Source organism: Neodiprion fabricii, chromosome 6 (assembly GCF_021155785.1).
Source record: "Neodiprion fabricii isolate iyNeoFabr1 chromosome 6, iyNeoFabr1.1, whole genome shotgun sequence".
In the NCBI taxonomy this organism is placed as follows: Eukaryota; Metazoa; Arthropoda; class Insecta; order Hymenoptera; family Diprionidae; genus Neodiprion; species Neodiprion fabricii.
The window spans coordinates 15,737,810-15,763,725 of NC_060244.1; the positions used below are offsets into that span (position 1 = coordinate 15,737,810).

At 38.0% G+C, this 25,916-nt stretch overlaps 1 protein-coding gene and 2 long non-coding RNA genes across 8 annotated transcripts in view; 1 reads left to right on the plus strand and 2 right to left on the minus strand.

Moving 5' to 3' along the window:
* Positions 1-17,767, minus strand: part of LOC124184526 (mitochondrial genome maintenance exonuclease 1-like) — a 31,781-nt gene extending 14,014 nt beyond the window's left edge. For 2 of the 6 annotated variants that reach the window (XM_046574320.1, XM_046574323.1), the window contains exons 1-3: positions 17,482-17,669; positions 16,671-17,406; positions 12,593-12,800 (exon numbers count right to left, since the gene is read on the minus strand). In XM_046574320.1, coding sequence (XP_046430276.1) covers positions 12,593-12,800; positions 16,671-17,385 — 923 coding nt within the window. In that variant the 5' untranslated portion in view covers positions 17,386-17,406; positions 17,482-17,669. Of the gene's footprint in view, positions 1-12,592; positions 12,801-16,670; positions 17,407-17,481 lie in introns of those variants that run through there. The other 4 variants (XM_046574322.1, XM_046574321.1, XM_046574324.1 and 1 more) reach the window with 4 other exon arrangements.
* Positions 519-4,995, minus strand: LOC124184527. The gene is made up of 2 exons (XR_006871210.1): positions 4,938-4,995; positions 519-4,708 (listed from the first exon to the last, which is right to left on the minus strand). It is a non-coding gene; the product is annotated as an uncharacterized LOC124184527 (long non-coding RNA).
* On the plus strand, positions 13,691-21,744 carry LOC124184529. The gene is made up of 3 exons (XR_006871211.1): positions 13,691-13,701; positions 14,887-14,893; positions 21,494-21,744. It is a non-coding gene; the product is annotated as an uncharacterized LOC124184529 (long non-coding RNA).
* Positions 21,745-25,916: the final 4,172 nt, after the last annotated feature.

A 25,916-nucleotide genomic window follows, 5' to 3' on the forward strand; every position in this document is an offset into this window, starting at 1 on the left:
ACAAAATTAATGTCTGTCTCTTTTGTCGTTCGATTGAAAGATTCATCATCTTCGATAGATGATGATGTTATATTTATTGGCCGTTGTAAATTATGATACTGAAGTAGTGCGTCATGAATGCCGTATCTGTTTAGAAGTATCACAGTGTATATGTACTTCGGTGTCATTGCTTCTCCTAATAATTTACGGATTTCCGTATACACATAAGCTTTAGGGGGAACGGGTCTTCCGTCATCATTGAGGACGTGTCTATATTCAGGACTCAGGAGCTGTTTGAACAATTCCTTTACAGGAGCCATTCTCGCTAAGTCTAATACGAATTGAAATCTATATTCATCGACAAGCCTTGCCGCGTTATCCAGGCAAGATATGTGATATTAAGACACGATAACTATGAATCAGTATGACGAATGGAGTAAAATAATTTTTAACGATCCTGAAAATTTTGATGCATTAAAAATCTAACCTCCGTGTTGGATTCGGAGAGGGCTGTGTGGAGAATAAGTGGACACGAAATATATAGAAAACAACTGAGAATAGTGTATTTATACATGTACACTGATATAAGTAGTGGATAACAATATAGATTAATGAAATAACGCTTCGCACTGAGCAAGGATGCGCAAGATATCTTTGGATATATTTTTAGTTTTAAGCTTTCTATTATTTTTGATTTCTTTTTGCTCTCAGCAGCATGTGGTGTTACACAGACATTTTTAACCTCTCTAAAGGAAGTGACGCACGTTCCGGAATGTTCCAGTAATATATATTTTGCGCCTGCGCATACACCAATGTTGCCAACTCTCAATCATGAATTATAATATTACCAACACTCCGAAAAGCATAACGTTTACAGAGGGCTCAAGTTATGAAACAAGGTTGGAAATAAAGCTTGATGAACTTAATTTTTTATTCGTTTTCATTAAGCCAAATGTAGATATAAGTTATTCAGAGGTGATTCTTCTACGAATGTGCCCTGTATCGAAAATCCAAATTTAACTGTTTGTTTTCTTCTCTCATTTAGTCGTTGAGCGCGTTCGATATTTTGCATACGTGCGAAGGTAGATTTTCAGATATTGTGACGTTCTTTATGCTGACCCCAATGGAGTTTATTCCGTATACATTTTCTTCAAAAGGGATACAAACTTCTACAGGCCTGAATCTCAGAATCGTTCAAAACTTGTTATTGTTGTAACATGTGTTGTAAATTTTGAACGAGATACAAATCTTCCGTCTCCCGTTTAATTTCAAGTGATACTATTTTTCTAATAAATCCCTTTTATATTCACTCTCAACATGCTTCCTCCTTTTACTTTATTTTGAATTCCGTTGAAAATATTTGGTAGTTTCGTGACTATTAATGAAAATTTCCTGGGTAGCGTTCACTAATTATTGTGAAATTGTTGAAAGACGTTGCCACAGGTCTTTTTCGTGGTTTTATCCGGAAAGAATTTCATTCGACTCATGGTTAGTTTCTTCTGGATGATAGGTGAATTGAGGATTTATTTTAATTTTGAATTATCTGGCGCCCAATCAATTTCGAATTGTTTCTGAGTTCTGATGCGATAAATACTTTTGAATAATTTGTTTGAAATTGGAATCAATTCTATAATGGTTTCTGAATTTTTAATGTGCTCACTGTAGATTTGAGTCAATTACAGCAATAAAAAACTCCATTCGATATCTCTATAACGTTTGTAAATGAATTTAATTATTCGACAACTACGTGTATATGACATGAGAGTTTTAAAAGAACTGAGTTTGGAAAAACACGTTAAACAAAATTCTTTCCTTTCATGAAATACAAATGGAACAGATCATATTAATTGATCTTTGATTGAATCAAACTAAATCTCATTAAAAAAGGGCGGCACAAGTTGGTACAAACACGGCACAATCTAACACAATCGAAAAAATTCAAAAATCTCGAAAGATCCGAGCCGTGTGTAAATTTTGCAATTTGCTCGATGATTTTTCTGGATTTTCTCAACTCTTCTCGAATGTTTGGGAAAATAGAGTACGGCACAAGTTGGCACAAGCATGGCACAATCCAGCACGGTCAAAAACATTCAAAAATCTCGAAAGATCCGAGCCGTGTGTCAATTTTTCAATTTGCTCGATGATTTTTCTGGATTTTTTCAACTTTTCTCGAATGTTTGGGAAAATAGAGCACGGCACTAGTTGGCACAAACATGGCACAATCTAGCACGATCGAAAAAATTCAAAAATCTCGACAGATCCGAGCCGTGTGTAAATTTTTCAATTTTCTCGATGATTTTTCTGGACTTTCTCAACTTTTCTCCAATGTTTGGCAACTAGAGCACGGCACAAGTTGGCACAAATGCGGTACAACCCAGCACCATTTCTCTCAACCTAATTTTTTTTTTTCTTTCCGTGTGAATAATGGACTTTTCGAAAAAATGAACTACGGCACAAGTTAGCACAAATGTAGCACAACCCGGCACAATTTTTTTTTTTTTTATCCCAAAAGTGCTGGGCTTATCAGATTTTCGATTTTTGGGGAATCCTTTGAAGTTAGGAAAGGCGGATTGACGGCACAAGTTAGCACACCCTTAGCACAATTCAGCACAATTTTTATAATCATTATTTTCGAAAAGTGCTGGGCCAACTTCACACACATGAGAAAATATCTTCAAAGTTCGCATTCGGTCACTGCTGACTCGATACCACGCAAGTTCTTCGTCTATTTCTCGCAGGCTGGCCATACTATCTTTAATTTGAAACTGCGAAAGGCCATAAAATGATTGCATCGATGACGACAACAATGATGTTTTCATTTTATTTATGGGGCATTTCCTGTCAAAACATATTCGCCGTCGTCGCCGATGCAATCATTTTATAGCCTTTCGCAGTTTAAAATTAAAGATGGTGTGACCAGCCTGCGAGGAAATCGGTTGCAAGAGCGAAACAGCTCTTGGTTAGTATATATATCAGTGAGCTCTTGTCTTACGTGAGTGAGCGTAAGAGGGAGGTGCTTGTTCATGAACCAAGACGGCTTTGGAATCACCTAAGTCCATACAACTAATTGATTCAAGGTGTTTTTGGGTCGGAAAGACCGATCCTTCTTTTTGCCCATCAGAGGAAGTCCTTTATATTATCCATATTTACCTTTATTTCAGGGGTTAAGGCAAAAGAACTACACAATAACGGGGTTTTCTCATAGGTACATGCCTCAAAAAAACCGCACACGTAACAGTATAAGGTTTGATCTGCAGTGTCTCAACAAGATTTTCAAGGTTATTATGATTAGCATGTAGGCTTCTAATATTGATACATAGTGTCAAAATGTGTTTATCATCTATATTTTTATTAAGGATTCCAAGATCAGAGAGCAATATTTCGTCATGTATCATTCCTTTTCTTATTCCATCGATGTTGATAGCTTCATTGAAGTTGCCGTTCTTCTTTAAATTACATTAGCACGATCTTGTTTCCCTTTCTTACTCCATGTCGATAATATAGGTTTTATTACATAAACAATCGTATCAATCAGCTTTTTAACCTTGGATTTTATAATTTGACACACACTCATAGCAGTAGCTGGATGGTTTACATCCTGACTGGTTTTGTACTTGGTGTCACTATAAATGCAAGCATTTGAACTCCACACTATGACATAAATTTGTTCGACTGACTTGAACATTTGAGGCAAACACTATTATTTTTGCACCTATGATCATTATGACCAAATTTACCACAATTATTGCATGATCTGTCATTAATCACGTCATACACCTTGCAGTTTTGATATACCACAAAATCTTTGTTTTTCTTTTATTTTATATGTTTACATATTTCAATTGTCACCTCTAAGATTGAACTGCCTAATCCATTTATTTGGTTTCTGTACATGTGGCGTACATGATACGTGTTATTCAAATTACTGAAATTCAATGAGTTTAATCTGTAGCTTCATTAATTGAAGTGAGAATAAAACTAATCGTATGTAAGATGTTGGCAATGATTGTTGTAAGTAAATTCATCATTTTGAGGTTGGCAATAAACGGCAGCGTTTCATTCTTCGCTCTCTAGTGGCGCTTGCTATACGCAGACATAAAAGTTGACCTGTGTTGTGTTATAAAAGTAATATCCATTCCCATCAATTGATCAATTTGTATTTTACATGCACTAGCTGACCGACTGGATTCTAATAACTTTTCAGTAGCATTGACATTATTTTCATTCATACAGCTTATAATAATTTCATTCTCAATCTTCGTATAAATTTCTTTAGCTTGTATAGATCTATTTTATCAAGTAATGATCGACTTTCTCGTTCATGCCCGTTGGTTTATCATCATTGATCTTCTTTACTATAATTTCTTCTATCTCTCTACTATAATCTTTTCAGCTGATATTTATTAATATTAGTTATTTCAGCAAAGGTTTTCTAATTCACTTGTTCCCATTGTTGCTTTTTTCTGGTTCCTTTATATTTCATTTTACTCTCTAAGTTGTTGGTTCAATTGCTTCAGTAATGTATTTTCTCTTTTCGTAATCTCAAGTTCAACATCTGCATCATCAGTTATTGCATTCAGTTGTTTGTAACTGACCTTTCAGTTCTTCCAACGTTTCATTCTGTGCTTCTCCTTTACTTTCTCCTTTTTTTTCGTTTTGATTCCTGATATAATCACTCGAATCATTTGATTTAGTTTAATGCAACTAGCTAGCCTGATGACACCGTCAACTAAAATTAAATTTGAAACATTTTTAACTAAAGTTATTTAACAATTCTAGATTTAGATTGATTCAGTTTGCCTAGCAAAATTCAACCTCACAATCTAATTGAGGACTTGAAAAACTATTTATCTGAATTTAATGCCAAAGAGAGTAAAAGTAAGCTTCAAAATAAGATACCAAATTAAATGTCATAAAGTTTGAAAAACAATGCTGGTCAATAATAATACTTGAATTACAATGGTGCACAGAATGATTCCTCGGTAGAACGAATTGGCGGCAACGGTTAAGTAACAAACTTATCGCTATTGGCTCGATCAATGTAAAATGATGGGATATTCAGCCATTATCATCTGTAGTATATCCCGCTCTTCAATTTTGCCTCAACTGATGTTAAGAAGGTGGCTATGGCCTGATGAAATTCACTCTGGCACCTGATGTCTGACGGAACAACCAGGTTCGATGGTTATAATGATTGCACCGCTTGAGAAACCAGGATCCTTGCCACCTAAACGTTTTGACCATCAGGTAAGGCATAATTTTCCTCGCGTTAATCAAAGTTTAAACTTCGAGCCTGCTGAAAAAAAAACGAATTTTATCATTGAATCCATGTTGAAATATTGTAATTGTCAAAGATCACGTAATTAGAAATTTACCTGCATGCTTCCATGCCTGACAAACTTAGTCCCGCTTTGACAATGAATTATTTCGTACCTGAAAATATTAGAAGCTATTATTATCAGACTGGATCTTTTGGTATTTTTGGATACAACTAATATCCAATAAAATGCACAAAACGTAAATCATTAATGACGCATTTTTAATTTTATGTAAATAAAGAATCTGTTCACAATAAACATTGTTTTTACTCACCTACCTCTGTTTGTCCAAACTCCCACTTGTTAATGACATTTCACATTGAATTTCAGATTTTTTCTTTCAATAAATAACATCCAATTTCTGTATCATTTGATATTTGCGTCGGTTGAATATTTTCCGATATCGACCACGGTATTGCTGTATTCTTAGACAATTCACGCTACGTAAAAATAAACAACAACATAACCTCAATCCACGATATTATGCACGAGAGATTTACAGCTCTTGAGTCTTGTCTCATTTTGTGTACGTTGGCCCCCTGCTCAGCAGACGAAAACATCGCCGCGGGGCGATTTCACCGACCAATGAGATTGAATTATTTGGCGCATGCGCATTGTATGTGTTGTTATTTAAGTTCGTGGCAGGTTTCGCAGGGTTAAATAAAGCGATGCGAGCGGATTACAATATAACGGAAAGAATATCTTTATTTAAAGTGGAAAGGAGAAACTTTAGAAAAAGGGGGGCGAGAGAGGCGTGTGTTTACAGTATAGTGGCCTGGGCGAGAGAGCCTCCAAAACAAGAGAGCGTACGCAGACGCGAGTTCGGGAGACTCTCCCCAGCGCCTCTTTGGGCCATGTCGCTCCAACTAGGAGAGGGATCTCATTTTCCAACACTCCCACTTTGGATCGACATGTTTACAATTTTTGGTCTCTCAATTACATTGAGTTTATCTCGTAGATACAAGAATTTTGGTTTCGCGAGCGGTTTGGTAAATAAATCAGCTAATTGCTCGTCTGTATGGATGTACTCCAAGTCAAAAACCTTGTTTGCGTAATTTTCGCGCACAAAATGAAAACGCACGTCGATGTGCTTTGAAAACTTTGTAATTTGCGGATTTTTAATGAATTTTATGGCGCTCTGATTGTCCACGTACATCGTGGGAGCTTCTCTTTTGTGTTTAATGACTAGCTCGTTGAGTAGTCTGTCTAGCCAGACTATTTCTTTGGCCGTTTGACTCGTCGCGTAATATTCCGACTCCATCGTTGACAACGATGTCGACTTTTGTTTTTGCGAGCCCCATATCACAGGTGTTTTTTCAATTTGCACAAAAAACCCGGTTGTGGATTTTCTGTCGCCCTTGTCTCCGCCAAAATCTGCGTCGCTATAGGCGTTTATCTTAAAATTGTTAGGTTCGTTCGGAAACAAAATTCCGTGGGCGACACTACCTTTAATATATTTTAATATTCTTTTTACCGCGTTCCAATGCACTTTTCTTGGCGATTGGGAATACTGACTCACCACGCTCACGGAATAAGCTATGTCGGGCCTTGTCACGGTGGCCAGGAACAGCAGACTGCCAACTGCTTCCTGATATGGCACGTTGATGACCTCGTCTCCGTAGCTCGGGTCTCGTAAGCTTAGGTCGGTGTGTTGATCCGCTGGAATAGACACGCTGTTCGCATTCTCCATGCGAAAACAATCGAGTACCTTTTGCGCGTATTTTTGTTGATTTGCGAAGATCGATCCGTCCGGGAGGCGTTGTATTTCCATCCCCAGAAACATTCCCAATGGGACGACTGTGATCTCCAGAGCCGATGCCAAGTGCTGTAACAGATTCTCAATTTTTGCTTTACACGTTGAAGCGATTAATCCATCATCGATGTAAATTGCAAGAATCAAGGTGTTGTCGTCATGGTACGAGACGAAAACGCACGGATCGGCCGAAGTCGCCTTGAGATTGTGTTTTTTCAAGAAATCTACAAATTTCATGTTCCAGCATCTCGCTGCTTGCTTGAGACCGTAGAGTGCCTTTTTGAGTTTGCAGATTTTTCCGGAGTCGTCTTTGAAACCTTGCGGCTGTTTCATATAGATATCCTCTTCGAGCTCTCCGTGGAGGAATGCCGTTTTAACGTCGAACTGCGCAAGATGCATGTCTGTTGATGCTGCGATGGCCAGTATGGACCGAATCGACGGAAACCTCACCACGGGACTAAAAGTTTCTTCGTAGTCGATTCCCGGACGTTGCGAAAAACCTTTGACGACTAATCTCGCCTTGAATCGTTCGTGGTTTTTGTCTATCCCTGTTTTTCGTTTGTATATCCAACGATTTGGGAGTACCTTTGCTCCTGGCGGCGGCACTACGAGTTCCCAAGTTTTGTTTTGTCGCAACGATTCCATTTCGTCCATCATCGCATCACGCCAGGCTTCGCTTTGCGGGCTCTGCGTGGCTTCCTCGAAGGTCGTTGGCTCTGCGGTTTCGGTGAGGAAGAGGTTTTCGATGTCCAATTCGTAGTCTCCGTATCTCTGGGGCTGACGCAGAGTCTCTCTGCTCCGCAACCGTCGTGCCTCTTCCTCAGGCTGTGGACCTGCGTTATCCAATGTTGCTCCTGCGTCTTGGAAATCTTCGTCACCCGATTCACTCGAGGTCGTTTCTTGTTGTTCCGTTTCTTCGTCTTCGCTGGAGAGGATCGGCACGTTGATTGTCGCGTGTTTGCTCTCCTCCTCTCTTCGCTCGAATGTGCCCTTTGTTTCAGACATGAATTTGACGTCGCGAAGCGTGTTCACCTTGGCCTCAGCCGGATACCACACCCGGAAGCCCTTGGTGCAATCGTCGTAGCCTACGAAGTAGCCCTTTTTGGCCTTTGGGTCCCATTTCTTTCTTTTTTGCTTCGGAATGTGCGTCCACACTTTAGTTCCGAAAATTTTGAAGTTGATGTCTTTGGGTGGTTTCCCAAACCACAATTCATACGGCGTTTTTCCCGGGACGCTGCTCGTTCCAGTACGATTGAGGATGAAAGTTGCCGTGTTGACCGCTTCTGCCCAGAGTCTCGACTCCAAACCTCTTGCATGGATCATGCTTCGCGCTGCCTCCACGATTGTCCGGTTTTCGCGCTCAATTGCCCCGTTTTGTTCCGGCGTGTAGGCAACACTGGTTTCGTGTTTTATTCCGTTCCTGAGCATGAGGGATCTCATCTCTTTATTTGTGAATTCGAGGCCATTGTCAGTTCTTAAAACCTTTATTTTTCTCCCAAGTTGAGTTTCAACGTTTTTTAGAAGGTTTTCGGAAAATGTTTTGACTTCGTCCTTTTGGCTCAGAAAATACACGAATTTATAATGCGAAAAATCGTCTTTGAACAGTAAAAAATACCTGGATCTTCCGATGGACGGATTTTCCATTGGTCCACACAAATCTGCATGAAGCAGCTCACCCGGTTCGTTCGACTGGGATTGACTCTTCGGGAAGGGTTTCCTGTTCATTTTTCCTTGCGCGCAGCCGTCGCAAGACCAATCGCTGACCGGTTTCGTTTTTATGTTCCATTTTTGTAGGACGCTGCGGACGTGCTGAATGTTTTGATGCGCCAATCTTTCGTGCCACGTTTTTAGCGAAGCGTCTTCACTGATGTTGGCTCGCTGCGGAATCAACTCGCTGTCCTCAGTGTCCGGAGCGCACACCCTGAATTTCATTTTGTACAGGTCTTCGAAGCGTTCTCCCACTGCGACTGTAACCTTATCCTTTTTTAGGTTACAAAATTGCTTATCTGAGGTCATTTCCAATCCTTTATCGAGGGCTGAGGACATAGAGAGTAAATTATACTTGAGTTGCGGAACCCAAAGTACTGGCGCCAAGTGGTGTTTCTCCCACTTTGACCCGTTGAACGAGAGGATGTCTATTTCTCCCACGCCTTCTCCCCATATAATATTTCCATTTCCAACTCTGATTGGAATTCGCTCGATAAGTTTTTCAAGTTTGACAAACCATTGTCGATACGGAGACATGTGTTTGCTCGCAGCGGAGTCTAAATACCAGTCCGTAGAAGCTTTTTCGGACGATAAGACATTTGCACTAAGCGTACCTGTTACGAAGGCGCTGCCTCTGCTTTCTGATCCACTGCTCTGCTGATTTTTGCTCGTTGTGGCTTTTAGGCTGCGACATTGATTTCTCCAGTGCCCAGCTTTTCCGCAGTGGTTGCAGCGGCCCGGTCTCTTTCCTTTTGCTTGGCGTTTGTCGCTTGCCTTCGCTGAAAACGCTGTGTTTCCTTGGCCCTCCGCTGTGCCGAGTCGAAGTTCCTGCATGGTGAGACGTGCAGTAAGATTTGATAGCGTTTGTTCTTGTTGACTTGTCGAGTCCCACGCTGTTGCAAAATGCTGGTAGGAAGGCGGCAAGGTCATTAATATTTTGGTAATGATCATGCTATCCGATACTGGCTCTCCAAGGATTTTCAACCTGCACGCTAAGTCGTTTATCTTTGCAATGTGCATGGATATGTCATCCGACGGATCTTTCCCCAGCGAGTACCAATTTTGTTGCAGGAGGTGCTTCGATGCCTCGCTTTTGTTTTCAAATATCGCATGCAACTTGTCCCACATATCTTTTGCTGATTCGCAATTTATTATGTGAAGCATGCACTGTCGACTTACCGTCTGCACAATTATTTTTTGAGCCGCACTGTCGAGCTTTGTCCATCTTTCTAACCTTTTCTCGAAGGCAGCGACGGCCTCAGCTGTCGTCTCGGTTGCCGAATGTACCGGCTTTGTCAGATTTCCATTTATTATTTCGATCGCTCCGCTCGCGAGAATGAGAACTCGAATTTCGAATTTCCATAAATTCCAGTTATCGATTCCTGAGAGTTTTTCAATTTTTGTGAGTTCGTCGTCCGGCATGGCTGTTTTGCACTTTGCACGAGGCTGGCTTACCTATAAGGACTACTCGCGATTTCGAACACGCGATCGCGGAAGTTACTTTTCTTATATCTCACAAAATATTGTTCACTTCACTTCCCTGGGCCCATAACCTGTTGTTATTTAAGTTCGTGGCAGGTTTCGCAGGGTTAAATAAAGCGATGCGAGCGGATTACAATATAACGGAAAGAATATCTTTATTTAAAGTGGAAAGGAGAAACTTTAGAAAAAGGGGGGCGAGAGAGGCGTGTGTTTACAGTATAGCGGCCTGGGCGAGAGAGCCTCCAAAACAAGAGAGCGTACGCAGACGCGAGTTCGGGAGACTCTCCCCAGCGCCTCTTTGGGCCATGTCGCTCCAACTAGGAGGGGGATCTCATTTTCCAACAGTATGTATAGTTTCAAGAGATTGTCCCGGTATGTCTATGAATAACTTACAGCGCCGCGTAGTGGCCAGTAGTGGCAAAAAAAATTTGGACAATAATGCGGCTACCCCCACCACTCAAAGGATCTAGCCGCAGAAACATGTCAAAAATGCTCCCGAAGATTTTCAGCGCGGAATAGGGGAAAAAAATTTGTCATCCAAAGGAACACATTTCGACCAAAATTGAACCCTCTAATGTTCCTATTTATTGCGGACTGTCAAATATAGCGTTTTGACGTTTTTTCTTTTTTTCTTCGACCTCATTGAAGCTATCGTACTAAAAAAAATCACGAATACGAAACTGGTCAGAATACGTAAAAACACGTATTTTTTTACCCATCTTGGCGTCAATTTCGAGGAGAAAAAAAATTGAGAAGTTTTCTTTTCCTGTTTTCACTATGATAAAATAGACTTGCATCCATCATTATTTTTTAGAAAAAGTATGTGTTCAAAGTACAAGACTTCTAATTTTTTCAGATTTTTCGCATTGTTGCACCATTGTCAAAAAAAATAAAAACAGCATTTTTTACCAGTTTTCCGTGGTTGTTCAGTATCTGGATATTCGATGGTCGATTTATTTCACTTCCGAGCTCGCTTCTACAAATACACGTACAGACACATTGTTCCAAAACGAAACTCGAGATTTCACCCTGAGCTAGCTAGCTAATATGACCCAATATCAAATCAGCAGGAACGGTAAATGATTTTTTTTAGTATTTATATTTATATTTCACATTTACACTGGAGGTCACTCAAATTCACGTTTTAGTGTTAATTTTACGTGGTAGGTTGGAAATAAATAGTCCTATATGTATTTGAAAATTTCACTTATTTATAAAATGCATACCAAATAGTTTCAATCTTCGTCACTGTCATCATTAATTACCAGATTAACTTTTTCGATATTAAAAAGACGCGATAAAATCGCGTGGGGGTCTTATAATTTTCGAAAGATACCTAGCGTGGGAGAGATAATATATGATGGCGGCCACGTGTGAGCAGCTTCCAACAGTGCGTAATCCATTGGCGCATTCGCATGATTACAAAAAATGATGACAGAATTGAGATTCTAAATTTACATCGGGAATCTCCATGAGTAGTATCGGCCAATCGATATATTTTTGAAGCAATTCTTTTTTTTTTTTGTCTGTTGTGTATTTGTAGGAGCGTGCCTGGAAGTGAAATAAATCAACCATAGAATACCCAGGTACTGAAGAACCCCGGAAAACTAGTAAAAAATGCGGTTTTTATTTTTTTTTTTTGACAGTGACGCACCAATGCGAAAAATCTGAAAAAATTAGAAGTTTTGTACTTTGAACACATACTCTTTCTAAAAAATAATGATAGGTGCAAGTTTATTTTATCATAGTGAAAACAGGAAAAGAAAACTTCTTAATTTTTTTTCTTCTCGAAGTTGACGCCAAAATGGGTTAAAAAATACGTTTTTTTACGTATTCTGACCAGTTCCGCGTTTGTGATTTTTTGTAGTACGATAGCTCCAATGTGGTCGCAGAAAAAAAGGAAAAACGCCAAAATGCAATACTTGACAGTCTGCAATAAATAGGAAAATTAGAAGGTTCAAATTTGGCCGAAATGTGTTCCTTTGTATGACATATCTTTTGCCCCTATTCCCAGCTGAAAATCTTCGGGGGTATTTTTGACATGCTTATTCGGCTAAACCCTTTCAGTCGCTTGCAAGACCTGTATGTAAGACCGTGGTAACGTCCTAACCTCAATGCGCTATTCTTTCCGGAGAATTTCACAGCTCTTTTCCCATATCGTGCGAGTTAGCCCCTTACTTCACAGTCGAAAATATCATTGTGGGACGATCTCGCAGACTAATGAAATTGAATTATTTGGCACATGCACAGTTGATTTCTAAGTTTCAAGAGATGGTCCCGGTACATAATTTCAGTTTTGATTGTATAGTGTCATACTAATCATTTCTTACCAATATTTATTAATAATCCTCACCTATACAGAGCAACACAATCAACGACTCCTCTGTAATGCAATTTAGAATGTATGGTGTGGCTTTCCAGTGCTGCGACTCCATGCACTTCTTTCAAAACCTGCTGCACACTCTGCCAAGATTTCTCCAATGCGTCAGGAACATTAATTGGCTTTTGGGTGAGAAAATTGTGAATGATAGAATGAAATTGCCTCCCATAACAAAGTGTCTCTGAAATAAAATAAAACATTCTGAGGTTACAAACTGATTGGCAAGGTACAGTGTTCTGTAAGTTTATTACAATTAATTGAATAAACTTTACAGTAACAGGTAATCAAATTTCTGGGCTGGACAACAATCCTATTAATCTCATTAGGAATTCGAAATGCATGCAATAGCGGAATGAAGTTCCTGCAAATATCGAGTATTAAAATCTGGAAGTAAATGAAATCTTGTAAGTCATATGCAACAGTAAGATGATAAACTCATTGATAAAGAGATCTTGGTGTGCTGATGAAGTGAGCAAATCGTATTTTACACTTTTCTTTTATTTCTAGGGAAATGAAAACAAAGTTGAAGTTCACAATGTTATTATGACAGTGCATTATCAGAACAAACCCTAGGTTATTTTGCAACATCAGGATTATCTGAATTTCAGTGAACCATAGTAAAACAAACCATGCTCATATTTAACAAATTCAACTCCTTCAAAAATATTCTGAACATTACAAGATTATAATTTTTCTTTTAACGTTTTGTAACATTCTGTCATCGATAAAATAGTTTTAAATTTTGGGAAATTTTAGTGTTTGTGTGTTGGTACATAAAAGTTCAGGAAATCGTATAGAAGTACGAAAAACGTAGGTTTCACATAAGTGAGTGAAAATGTGTTGTCATTATATTCAATGTTTTGGTCAATTTTTACAACTTCTTCAAGAGGTCCGGACACCTAGTCTGCTCAGAGAATAGGTGTATCTTAAAAAAATTCATTAACTCGAAAGTATGAAATGAAATATTTTTGTCTTTATACATGTAGTACAATACGGCTCTAGGAATGCCTGAAACAAATACATAAAAATATTTAAAAATAGCGGTGTTGCATCAATTTTTGTAGAGACCTTCTACACGACACGTACGTAGCTGGCTGCAGATGTATCACCGTTATGTTGCATCTGGAAAAAAAATTAGCTTACTCGTGAAGTTTTGCTTAAATCTGGTGTGCAGTTTTTTTTTTTTCACCATCAGGAAAAGTATGGTGAGCTCATGACAAAAAATCCATATTTTACACCAAAATTTAACGAAAAATGACATGAATTTAACAAAAAAACCACTAATCAAGTAATCGCAAAAATCGTACGCTGCAATGTAGATAATATATCTAAAAATATACAAATTTCAAGTCAGTCAGATTGAGAGTTTTCGAGATCTACTTGCAACCAGGTCGAAAATAGTATATTGTATAACAAGGAGGCAATCTAAGTTTTTTGGGGCCAAACGAAAGTTTTCAATATGAGTTGTAGCATGCATACTCGATTTTAGTTACGAGCAAGACGAATATTGCAAACAGACAAGGCGAAAGGACCGTTGCCTCTTTGCTGCACATGATTCATTATACAACAAGTGTGGTTTGCACTTTGCACCAAGCACGAAATTAAGGTTAGGATCCCGTAATGTCAGCTATGTTTGTGACTGGGCATGCGCATTCAAAGACTCACTCTACCGTCACAGAAATGGGTACTTAGCGTACCGAGAACCTGCACTAAGAAACGCATAAGACAGGATTGCATTGTATAAATGTAGATTCAAGATAATCGCAAAAAGTAAATGTGCACCATTATCAGAGTGATGGTATGGTCTTTGTGTCTTACTTTTAATCAGCAATTCCTGGCCCATACATGACCCTTTCCGTAAGAAATTCAGCATCCTAGGCTTTTTTGTGAAAAACTCTACGTGCTTGGCGAGCCTCTTTTGTAGTTTTTTTGAGGTCAGACGTCTGCGGTAGCGCAACGCTCCTGTTCGAGTTCCATGCACAAACTGTAGCAGCGATCTCCGATTCATAGGTATTCATCAACAAGATGCTGTTATAGCCATCGCTAAAAGTGCTGGCAGCAATATAAGTAATAATTTTAATGATATCCATACTGCTTTTGTTACTGTTTTGCGTGAAGCCTCCTTCACACTGCCCTAACAATTTATCTAAACTCAGGTCCTCATGAATAGGTTAATGGCATCTTGAACAGTTTGAGGTAGAGCATTCTTGTGTATACACACATCTAAACTGGCGATTAATTTTGATATTAGGCAAAAGCACAACAAGTCTTCTCGTGGGGGACAATTCCGATGTTGTGGCTTTTCGCCGGCCGAGCTCTTGTGGTTAAATATTGCTCAAATATTTTTCCTCATTTTGTCTTTGGCATGAGAAAATTTTCGAAGAGTGGGGCCATCATATACAGTTAGCTCCTTTTTAATGTTACGAAGTCGTATGTCCTTTCTTTTCCACATGTTACCTATACTTTCTTTTTTTTTATCAATTTTTCTTTGTGTGGATTCACATCAGAAATTCCTTTATAAGTGTTAGAATCACCATCTTCAATGTGGTTTATGCTTATGTTTAATGGAAATTATACTTTTCTATTTTTCTTCAAAATATATCTACTATACTATTGACTTCGATTTTTCGAGCAGATCCTTCGTGATTGGCATAACATTTTTCTTCGTGATGTTTTTTCCATGACTTGTAATCAACTTCACAAGATTCTTACTACAATAATCACAAGTTTTGCAGTAAGATTTGATTACTAAACTTATAACTTTGCCTGAGTAATATCCAATAATTGTCGATATGCCGTAATGCAGGATATCCTGATTTGCACCAAGTTTTGTTATAAGAAACAGTTAGATCTAGACCTTGTCTCATTTTGATTGATGAAGTATCGTTGAAAGGGTGGTACGTCACTTTTGGTAAATCCATGATGCCGTAAAATTTCTCTATTCCTCTCAGACTAATTCCCAAGATTCGGAATGTGAATATAATTTGTCTGTTTATCTTGTATACTTTGTTATTGATGACAGGATTAAAATAGGCACTGGTTGTTTCACAAGAGTTACACGAACTCACTAAATTTGAAACTGAGTCGACGAATGTACGATTTCACGAAGTTTACAACACTCATCCATTTTTTGCACTTCACAACACTACTAATTGCTGAAAAAACAGTTATGAACTTTCTAAAGATTCTAATCCAATACCCAAAATTCACAGCAGCCAGTATATCGATGTTGTGGCCAGCCTTCAATTTCTCTGCTGAAAGACTAATACTCACCTTATCCTGCTCCATTTCGAATCGATGCAGCAGGGCAATTTTGTTCTTTTTATACTTGTTGATCAACTCATTCAAAACTTGCTCCCTTTTTCACCCAGGTGAGCTTGGGTTGTTTGTTCCTTTATTTCTATTTTGTACGCAAAATTAGTTTATAAATAATGATACATGCTTGTATGTTGCTTGCCAGATACTGACTGACGCTTTCAAAATTCGAAATAACCGATTGACTGCTCACAGTGGCTCGATTTTCCTACTGAAAAATATATTTAACTTCAGCAATTTTTCGAATTTCAATACAAGGTACGGCTCAAATTGTTAGCAACACTCGAAGGTTAGTTGAAATTAAAAAAAAAAAAATGAAAAAGTTGAAAATTTCTGGGCGGCCAGACCCCTTAAGCCAACACACCACAATTGTTAATACTATCATTTCTCACAGATTGACATGATTACATTGCTCTGGAATAGAGAAAAATATATAATATGATTTGCTCACTTCATCAGCACTTTAGCTTTCCCTGAAATGAAAAATATTGCAGCATGCGCAAATTAACCTGTAGACTGCTGGAAAGTCTAAATATAGTTTCTGGCTGTCACATTAATTATATATAAGGTACAGACACAACATTTTGAGACTGTCTAAGAGCAATAATGCTCTTAAAATCCCGGCGATCTAAAGGTTGAGAAAAATTTAAGACACCGCTGTATGGTTGCAATGCAAGAAATGACTCGATTATCGCGTAGAAAAATGACTCTAATAATCCTGAAAGTGTCATACTACCTTGTTGATGTTCTTCGAAGCCTTTTTCACCCATCAAAGCTATCATTCTTTTCTTCCATAATTCTAAATTCAATTTTGACTCCTCTGACATAGTTTGATTTAAAATTTTTGAAACACTTGGAATAAATGCTGTTGTAGAATCATGATACACCGGTATAGAAACTACTTCGCGTGTACACACTCCGGCATCCTTACTTTTATCTAAATAAGAAAAGTTAGTGATATTTTTTATTAATATCTCTGAAGGAAAGCCAAGTCGTTTGTTTTTATGGACAATATGAGTAAGATGTTCAACTTTTCCAGGCACATTTTCCATCCTAGATTGTTCAACTTCTGCATCCACTAGCGAAGTACGATATATGGCTTCCTGTTTCTTTCGTGCATTTTTTGATGTTTCTTCAATCTTTATCCTTCGGCTTGGTAATGATTTACGATTAATTTTTACTCTTCGTACCACTTCGTTATCCACTTTCGAAAGCCAGAAAGCCTCGGAGTCTATTTGGGACTCCGCTTCGTTCAGGACTTCTTCATCTATGTGTTTTGCTCTAGCAATTTTTTGCTTCTTGGTTTCAAGAACCTTCCCGTATAGCTGCTTATTCTCGGATTGAAACCGCATCATTGATTGAGCTCGTGTTGTCTTCGAACGAAGTACCGATTGGAATACCTTACGTAAACAAGTCAGGCATGGGACGGCAAACACAACCATAACCTTCATTTTCGCAGGTTTCGTAACTTTCTGCAATACATGAGTTAATGGTTAGGTAATACGCGTCGAAGAAAATGCTTAAAAAGCAAGACAATCAGTGCGTACGTTTCATTAATTATGACTGAACTGTTATTGCTGCGAAATATATTGAATACGGGATGAATAATGGTATTGTAACAAAAAATAATCATCAACCTGAATTGGTTGACGTGTTCTCGTGTCTTCTTATATTTTGAAATGATGTGTGACTGTTTACAATTGTTGATTACGTCACTGAGTGGCGATTCTATTCAATTTACTATGTAAAGTGGTGAGCAAGAGGTCGGACTCCTGAAAAATAATAATACTGGAACCACTGGAACGATCTAGGGATGGTAAAATCGATTCCGATTCTACCCGAGAATCGATTCTGTGGTCAAAAAACTCGATTCTTTAGATTCGATTCCCAGTTATCAGAATCGATCTAGAATCGATTCTTAGCGATCGATTCTATAATTTATTTTAAAACCGGAGTAATGACACTATAGCATCAATATCGAATGAAAAAATACTAGTCTTATTAATGTTTTCAAATGTTACTTTTTTAATAAAATATAATATTTTATAAATTTACATTTTATTGTACCTTTAACCTTATTTTACAAGTTTTATTTAAAAAAAAAAAAAATTTATAAAATTTTAATTGAAAAAAAGAAAAATCTTACTCAGAATCGATTCTTTAGAAGAATCGATTCTTGAAATTGATTAATCGATTCTGAGAATCGAAATCTCGGAAAAAAGAATCGGAATCGAGAATCGATTCTTCAGCTCATGTTTCCATCCCTAGAACGATCATTGTAGTGGTGGGGACTCCTGAGAGAGAGATAACTCAAGGTCCCTAGATTAGGGAGGTCGAAACACGCGTGGGCAAAAAATGAGTGAGAATGCGCCAAAAGTTTCGTATGACAATGGATGCTTTCCGTTTAGAGCACAATATGGCACGGTGTAAACGTTTTTGGTCTATTCCTTTGCCAGGATTGGCCGCTTACAGTAGAAATTTTTACATTACGTCACACTGTTGTAACATCCGACCGGAACGTCCGTATGTTTTATCGACTATTATTACTGCACGTTACTTTATCAACTAACCAAACTCGGAGTACGAGAATCTTGTAACCATAGGGTATGTTCCGATATACACTGGGTATGTTCCGATATACACTGCGAGCACTGTTCAGTGTTCTTACTGGGGAGAAATTCGTTCCGTTATAGACGGACAGTATACAGTCGCAGTATCCTAGGGAAATATATGACGTCATAAATCGTCGCCATTTTTCTACTGTGAACACTGGTGCTTTCGAGGTAAGGTGCTCTCAGTGCTTTGATCACGTGATCAACAGCGTTCAGAAATTTAACAGCTTCCACTATTGATAATTATTATTATTGAATATTGTCATTTAAAAATACCGGCCGTTAAAAACAAACATGGAAAATTTGAATAAATTGTGTTTATTGCAATGTGAAACAAATATTATGTATGAAATGAAAGTAACGCCAAAAAATGTCGATCACAGTATACTGTACTGCGTTCCGTTTTAAGCAGTAACCAGTATAGCTAACTATAAAGGAACGGCTTCGCAGTATACTAAATTGACGACACACCTCACAGTGCTCGCAGTGTATATCGGAACATACCCATAAGCAATTAAAACAATTTAACTGTCTAACTATTTGGAATATCCCTAGATGGAAATAACTATGAAATTCACCAACCAAGGCTTAAAAACCATGTTACGAGATCTTCGCACTACAGAGAGCTATAATATTATTATACGTTACTATATATCACTATCATATTAACACCATAATTAACTAACATGATTATATTCAATTATTATATAGCACTCGACAATGCCATTTGTGCATTCGGAGCTGAGAGCTATACTATAAGCAACTTACGCATTACCATATAGCGTGGAGTATCGAAGACTGTAAAACCATAGATAAATGTATAACCAATATAATGTAAAGATAGCACTGCTGCAATAACCCATAAAACCAGAGACTGCAAAACCGTCAAAACCGTGAATACTAATTATCCAGCATGAACTATACCTTCCACCGTAACGCCGTATTGTAGGCAACACGCGCAACGTTTTGAAGGCAATGCAGATCTCCAATGTGGAGCCATACAGAGCTTCACCTAGAGAATACATTAGGAAACTTACCGACGAAACGATCAAAGGTAAATTAACTCGCACTAAACTCAAAGATGCATACGTGGCAACGCCCAATGACAGGCAACCAACAAGTATAAAGAAAAAACGTTCTAGAAGCTTCCAAGCCGATTTATATCAATATTAGAATTAACAATTACAGAAGAGAATTATATACAAAAGCACACATGTAAACCTGCTCTAGAGCTATGAATTATCAAATTAGTAAATACCCTAAATCTGTTAAGATAGTTATAACACAAACACCTAAGAATATTCGCAGCAGCGCGATTCTAATAATGTTAAGCAAATAGCAACTATGTTTCATAAGCAATCGCTATTGTACTCCAGGTGAATAACGACAGTAATCGATTATAATACATATGTAATTTTATATAGATACACGCTATAAAACTAACAAACGACGGGTAACCAATATGACATACGGACTTTGTAACGAGCAAGATAGTAAAAATATTAAGAAGTAAACAGGAACTAGAATTAAGCGCATCGTGACCCTGAAAATGCACACGGCACTAACATAAAACATGAGTCACCACTAGCGCATACGCACTGCGATTACCACATATTAGGAAATAGCTGCCGAAAGCACAAGACGGGGGAAGAAGCTCAGTAGCTGAGGGCCAAGGGGGGCTTGCGCCTCGACAACAAAGCTCACGCAGAATGGAAAATTACAGAACAAAGACCCCGCACCTACACCACCGCACCAGTGCAGCGTTATACCATATGTAAAAACTTACAATATAGTAATAGCTAATTAATTAAGATCACAGGCGTGCATGCGGCGAAGATGTCGTGTCCTAATTAGAATTCCTGGAAAAAAGGGGAGGTGCGCAAAAGGTAACAAAAATCTAAAGAGGGGGATCATTCTGCGCAACGATAGACCCCTATAAAAACGGCGACCGATCACCCGATCGTCGTCTTGGTTTCTACCACCAGATTCGTCATCTTGTTCCGGTACAGTCTCGCGGTAAAATCCTTTTGCCTTTTGCATTTAAACTTTTCATACAACGTTACTCTGCCCAAAAGTCCAGCGAGCTTTCAGCTCCATTGTGTCATATTAATCTAAGATCTTACACTGTGTAACTCCGTTTTATGACTTGAAATATTGAACTTATAAAATAAATCGAAGTTAATCAAAGTATTCAAATATATTAGAATCAGTTATTCCGTTAAATCCTCTCACCAATCTACGCTGCAAGTCATCACATCCAGAGTATTCTCAAGAGGTAAGCCAATTAATTAAATCTCTTATCCAACAATCACTCCTTCTTCGATTCGTTCGATTAGAGCGACAGAATACCCGTTGTCCGGTGTATTTTAATACTTAATCGGTAATTGGTGACCCAAACTACTGATGTGAGTCTAACTGTAGCTCTGTGAACGATTCCAGAGTCTAATATCTGGAAATTTCCACCAGGTACCGTTCCGACGTCACAGTAGTGTGACGTCGGTACGATACCTGGTGGAAATTTCCAGATGTTAGACACCGGAAACATTCACACAGCTACAGCTAGACTCACATCAGTAGTTTGGGTCACCAGTTACCGATAAAGCATTGAAATACACCCGACAACGGTCATTCTATCGCTCTAATTGAACGAACCGAGGAAGGAGTAATTGTTGCATGAAAGATTCAATTAATTGGCTTACCTTTCGAGAATAATCTGGATATGATGAATTACAGCGTAGATTGGTGAGAGGATTTAGCAAAATGACTGATTTTAATATATTTGGATACTTTGATTAAATTGGATTTATTTTGTAAGTTCAGTATATACAAACAACGGGGTTACTTAGTTGTTAGATTTCGGAATTATATGCCAAAATGGAACTGGAAGCTCGCTGGAGTTTTAGACAGAGTAACTTCGTACAAAAAATTTGATTGCAAAAGGCAAAAGGATTTTTTCCTATTATCGTGCGCAAAGTTCGATTTTGCGCATGCATTTGCGTTCGCAAAGTACCACTTTCCCACACGTTGACAAGAGCGTGCGGGAATGCAACTGAGCGAACGGGGATGTAGCTGAGCGTGCGGGAATGTGGTGAGCGTGCGGGAATGTATAAGAGTATACGAGCGATTCCAAGGTATATACGCGCGCGCCATCTCTACGGCACTCTCTTCGCATTAACACGTGCGAGCGATACTTTGACGTTCGTTGCCCGTATTAATTGAGAAAACGGCAGAATACAAAACACAGAACGCACGTTTTAAAGATGTAAACAGACCGCTCAGCGCGCCGGTTTTATTTACATCTTTGTCGTCTGGAATGGACCTGTCAAAACGTGCGTTCTGTGTTTTGTATTCTGCCGTTTTCTTAATACGGTCAACGAACGTCAAAGTATCAGTCGCTTCACATCCGCTCTTTAGAAAGAACAAGTAAAGTGAGAGTGAATAACTATGAATAATGTACAAAGTGATACGGATAGCGAGGGTGAGGATGTGTCTAATTAATGTGCCAGCTGAAATGCTCGATGCAGCGAAGGAAAAAATATACCGTTTCATTTTGTAAATTGTCACGTTACGATAAATATTAATAATAGTTGAAAATAATAAATAAATCAGATTTTTCTTAATTTAATAAATTTATAATAGTTCTATAGTTTGTTGTTTTTTGGGCGGGGGGGCTTGACCCCCTAAACCTCCCCGTCCCTGCGCCCCAACGCCACCGTTCTATACGTTTCAATTATTCAAAATAATTGTAGTGGTCGAACTTTGCGCAACTTGATAGGAAAAATAGTATACGATACCGCAAGACTCTACCGGGACAAGATGACGAATCTAGTGGTAGAAACCAAGAGGATGATCCAATGAACGGTCGCCGTTTTTATGGGTATCGATCGCTGCGCAGAACGATCCCCTTCTTTAGCTCTTTGTCAACTTCTGCGCACCTTCCCCCCTTTTCTAGGAATTAAAATTAGGGCACTACATCTTCGCCGCATGTTCACCCGTGCTCTTAGCACTTTAGCGATTACTATATTGCAAACTTTTTTTACATGGTATAACGCTGTATTGGTGCGGTGGTGTGGGCGTACGGTCGTTGCGCCGTCAGCTTCCTATCTGCGTGGGCTTTGGTGTTGGGTTAGCAAGCCCCCTTGGCTACGGTGCTTCTTTCCCCCTTTTCGTAGGCGTTAGGAGCTGGGCCGATTTTAGCTGCTGTTTCCTATTATGGTGATCATGGTGCACGTGCGCTAGAGGTGACCCATGTTTTGTAGTGTCATATATCGTGGACGTTAGTGCCGTGTACATTTTCGGGGTCACGATGCGCTGAGTTCTAGTCGTAATTTACTTCTTAAATGTTCTTACTATCCTGTTTGTTACAGAGTATATGTATATTAAGATTACCATATCGGTTACTTGTTGTTTGGTTAGTCTTATAGCGTTCAAATATGTAGAATTACATATATATTATAATTGATTACTATTGTTATTCACCTGGAGTACAGTAGTGATTCTTTATGAGACATAGTTGCTATTTACTTAATATTATCAGGATTGCGCTGCTGCGAATATTCTTAGGTGTTTGTGTTATAACAATCTTAAGGGATTAAGGGTATTTAACAATTTGATAATTCGTATTTTTGGGGCAGGTTTACATATGTGCCTTCGTATAATTCTCTTTTGTAATTGTTAATTCTTATAATGATATGATCGGCTTGGAAGGTATTGGAGAGTTGTTCTTATGTGTTTTGGTTGCCTGTTACTGGGCGTTGCCACGTACCCATCTTTGAGTTTATTCCTTGGTGTTGTACAATACCTGTAAGGAGCTAGGAACGTGTTTTCTTACGTTTTACCTCAAAACTGGTATAAGCTTTGTTCACTTAAAAGGGTTGATTGATAGTGTATTGATACATTTATTGTAATTCTGTTTGGTTGTGTCGCCTTACAGAATCATTCCATGAGTTGATTTACCTTCAATCGCTTCGTCGTTAAGTTTCCTAATGTGTTCTCCAGATGGGGTTCTGCATGGCTCCACATTGGAGATCTGCATTACTGAGATGAGGTTCCATTGCACGCCTCATCATCTTGCCTCGTATCGTTTTCTTCTGTAATATAAATGATTACCGTATATTCTCAATTGAATAATAATATTCAATAGCAAGTAAGACTTTATAAAAAATGTAACAAAAAAATAATCAAATACAAAATATTTTTGTGTCAAAGAAAAAATCAATTTATTAAGATTTCGATACATTATTTTTAGTTAATAAGTACCTCGTCCTGCAGTACGTCGTACAATATTTACATCTATTCTTGAAAATTTGTGTGATTCCAACCTCTCTTGAAGAATTGGAAACAAAGCAATTCTCATTGTGTCAACAAAAAAATGGTTGTACAAATTTTTAAACGAAAAATACTACGCATATTAAAAGTGAATGTAAATATTGTGAGATGTAATGTAGAACGAGGTGTTTATTAAATAATAATAATGTATTAAAATCTTGGTAAATTAATTTTTTATTTGCCACAATAATATTTTTTATTTTACTAATTTTTTGTTAAATTTTTTATAAAGTCTTATGTGCTAATAAATAATATTATTCAATTAAAAATATAGAGTAATCATTTATATTACAGAGGAAAACGATACGAGGCAAGATGATGAGGCGTGAAATGGAACTCGCGCGCCGATGTGACGTGCCGCGCTAGATAAATTAATTCTTCTCCTCCAGTAATAATAATTTCTCCATCAATTCAAAATACGTTATGAATAAAAAATTTGACGTAGAATACGATGGTTGTGCTAAGAACTCGCTACGAGGTTGGGGCAACTGTTAAAGATCGATTAAAACATATTAATTGTTTATAACAGTATAAATTTCGGAATAATCGTTAATGAAAGAATTGTTGTAATAAAATTCATTTTATTAGCTTTGAGATGAAAAAAACGAACTTTCCAGCTCAAATAGAACCGGCGTTATGAATTTTTTAAAGTGAGTCTTCGAAGCCAAAAAACACCAAATTATCAAATTTTCGATCCCCTCTATTTTACGAAATATGTGAAATAAAAAATCCTCGAATACGTATCCCTATTTTTTCGGTATAGAACCCGTCAAAAAAAATTTCAGCTGAATCAAAAATATGTCGGTCACAAAGGTGTTCGGTTGTAAAAGAATGTCCCATATACATTAAAACATATCGCACAATATTAGTTTTACGCAGCACGAAGTATTTTCAAAATGATTTCATAAATATCACCATTCACCATTTGTAGATATTTGGAAATATGTTCGAAAAATATGATTGAAACAAAACGGGTACGAACGTGTGGTCTCGTGTTATGAAGTTACGCCATCGGTCGCCACCCCCCCCCCCCCCAACTCCGCTTCTCCTTGTCGCAAACTTGAATGGTCATGTTTATTTTCCGACCGTGCATAACATTGTATTCGATTATTCGCTCAGTCTACGGATAGTGACTGTGCGTGAGAAAAAAAAATCTTTGTGTCGTCAGACGACTGTGCTCGAACATTTTGTAGTTCGAAAATAAAGAGTATTTCTCATTCTTCTTCAGATGTTTTCTATGAGGTATATACATGATTATCTCTGGTGAGTATTTATATGTATATATATATACATTATACAGTTGTATAAAACGTGCACCCCGACTTGCGTTTTTTTCGACTTACGCCGTCAATGCCGGAACGACCCATAGCGTAACTTCGGGGTATTACTGTATCGGAATCATTCTGAAATTGTACATCGCTTGTTACACACAACTCTACTGACAATAATGAAATAATTTTATGTTCGAAGCTATTTTACTAGTGAAAAGGGTTTCAAAAAATGATTATAGGTATATAATATTGGAACACTTTGTTCATGTTACTATGGATATATGAAACAATTGTTGACATCGACGTTGAGGATTATTTTTATACCCTCTGAAATATTAAATGCAAGGAAATAGTATCTGAGATTCGAGGTAACAATGAAGCTGCGGGTTGTGCGAAACAGTTCCTTCTCCCGGTTGATGGGAGTTTCTAACATCCTTTGCGAAGTAATGTAATTTGAACATAGTTCACCACTCCATGAAGATATCCTCGCGGCATGTGACATTGCGTCCGTCCAACGGTTTGGTTGTTTCGCTTTTCCAATGCAGAATCCATAACATGATTAGTACTTGGCGATAAAAATATACTTTGGCAGAGAATTCGTGCCCTCCCCTCCTTATCATATAAAGACACATAGAAATACATGGGTCCTCTTCTGTTCTCATACAACCATGTGTCGGCGACATCTCACTATACCCAAAAATGTTAAAAGTGAATGGTCGAATCTGATGAAACAGAATAGTGTGATTAAAAATTTTGATCATCCTGAATAAT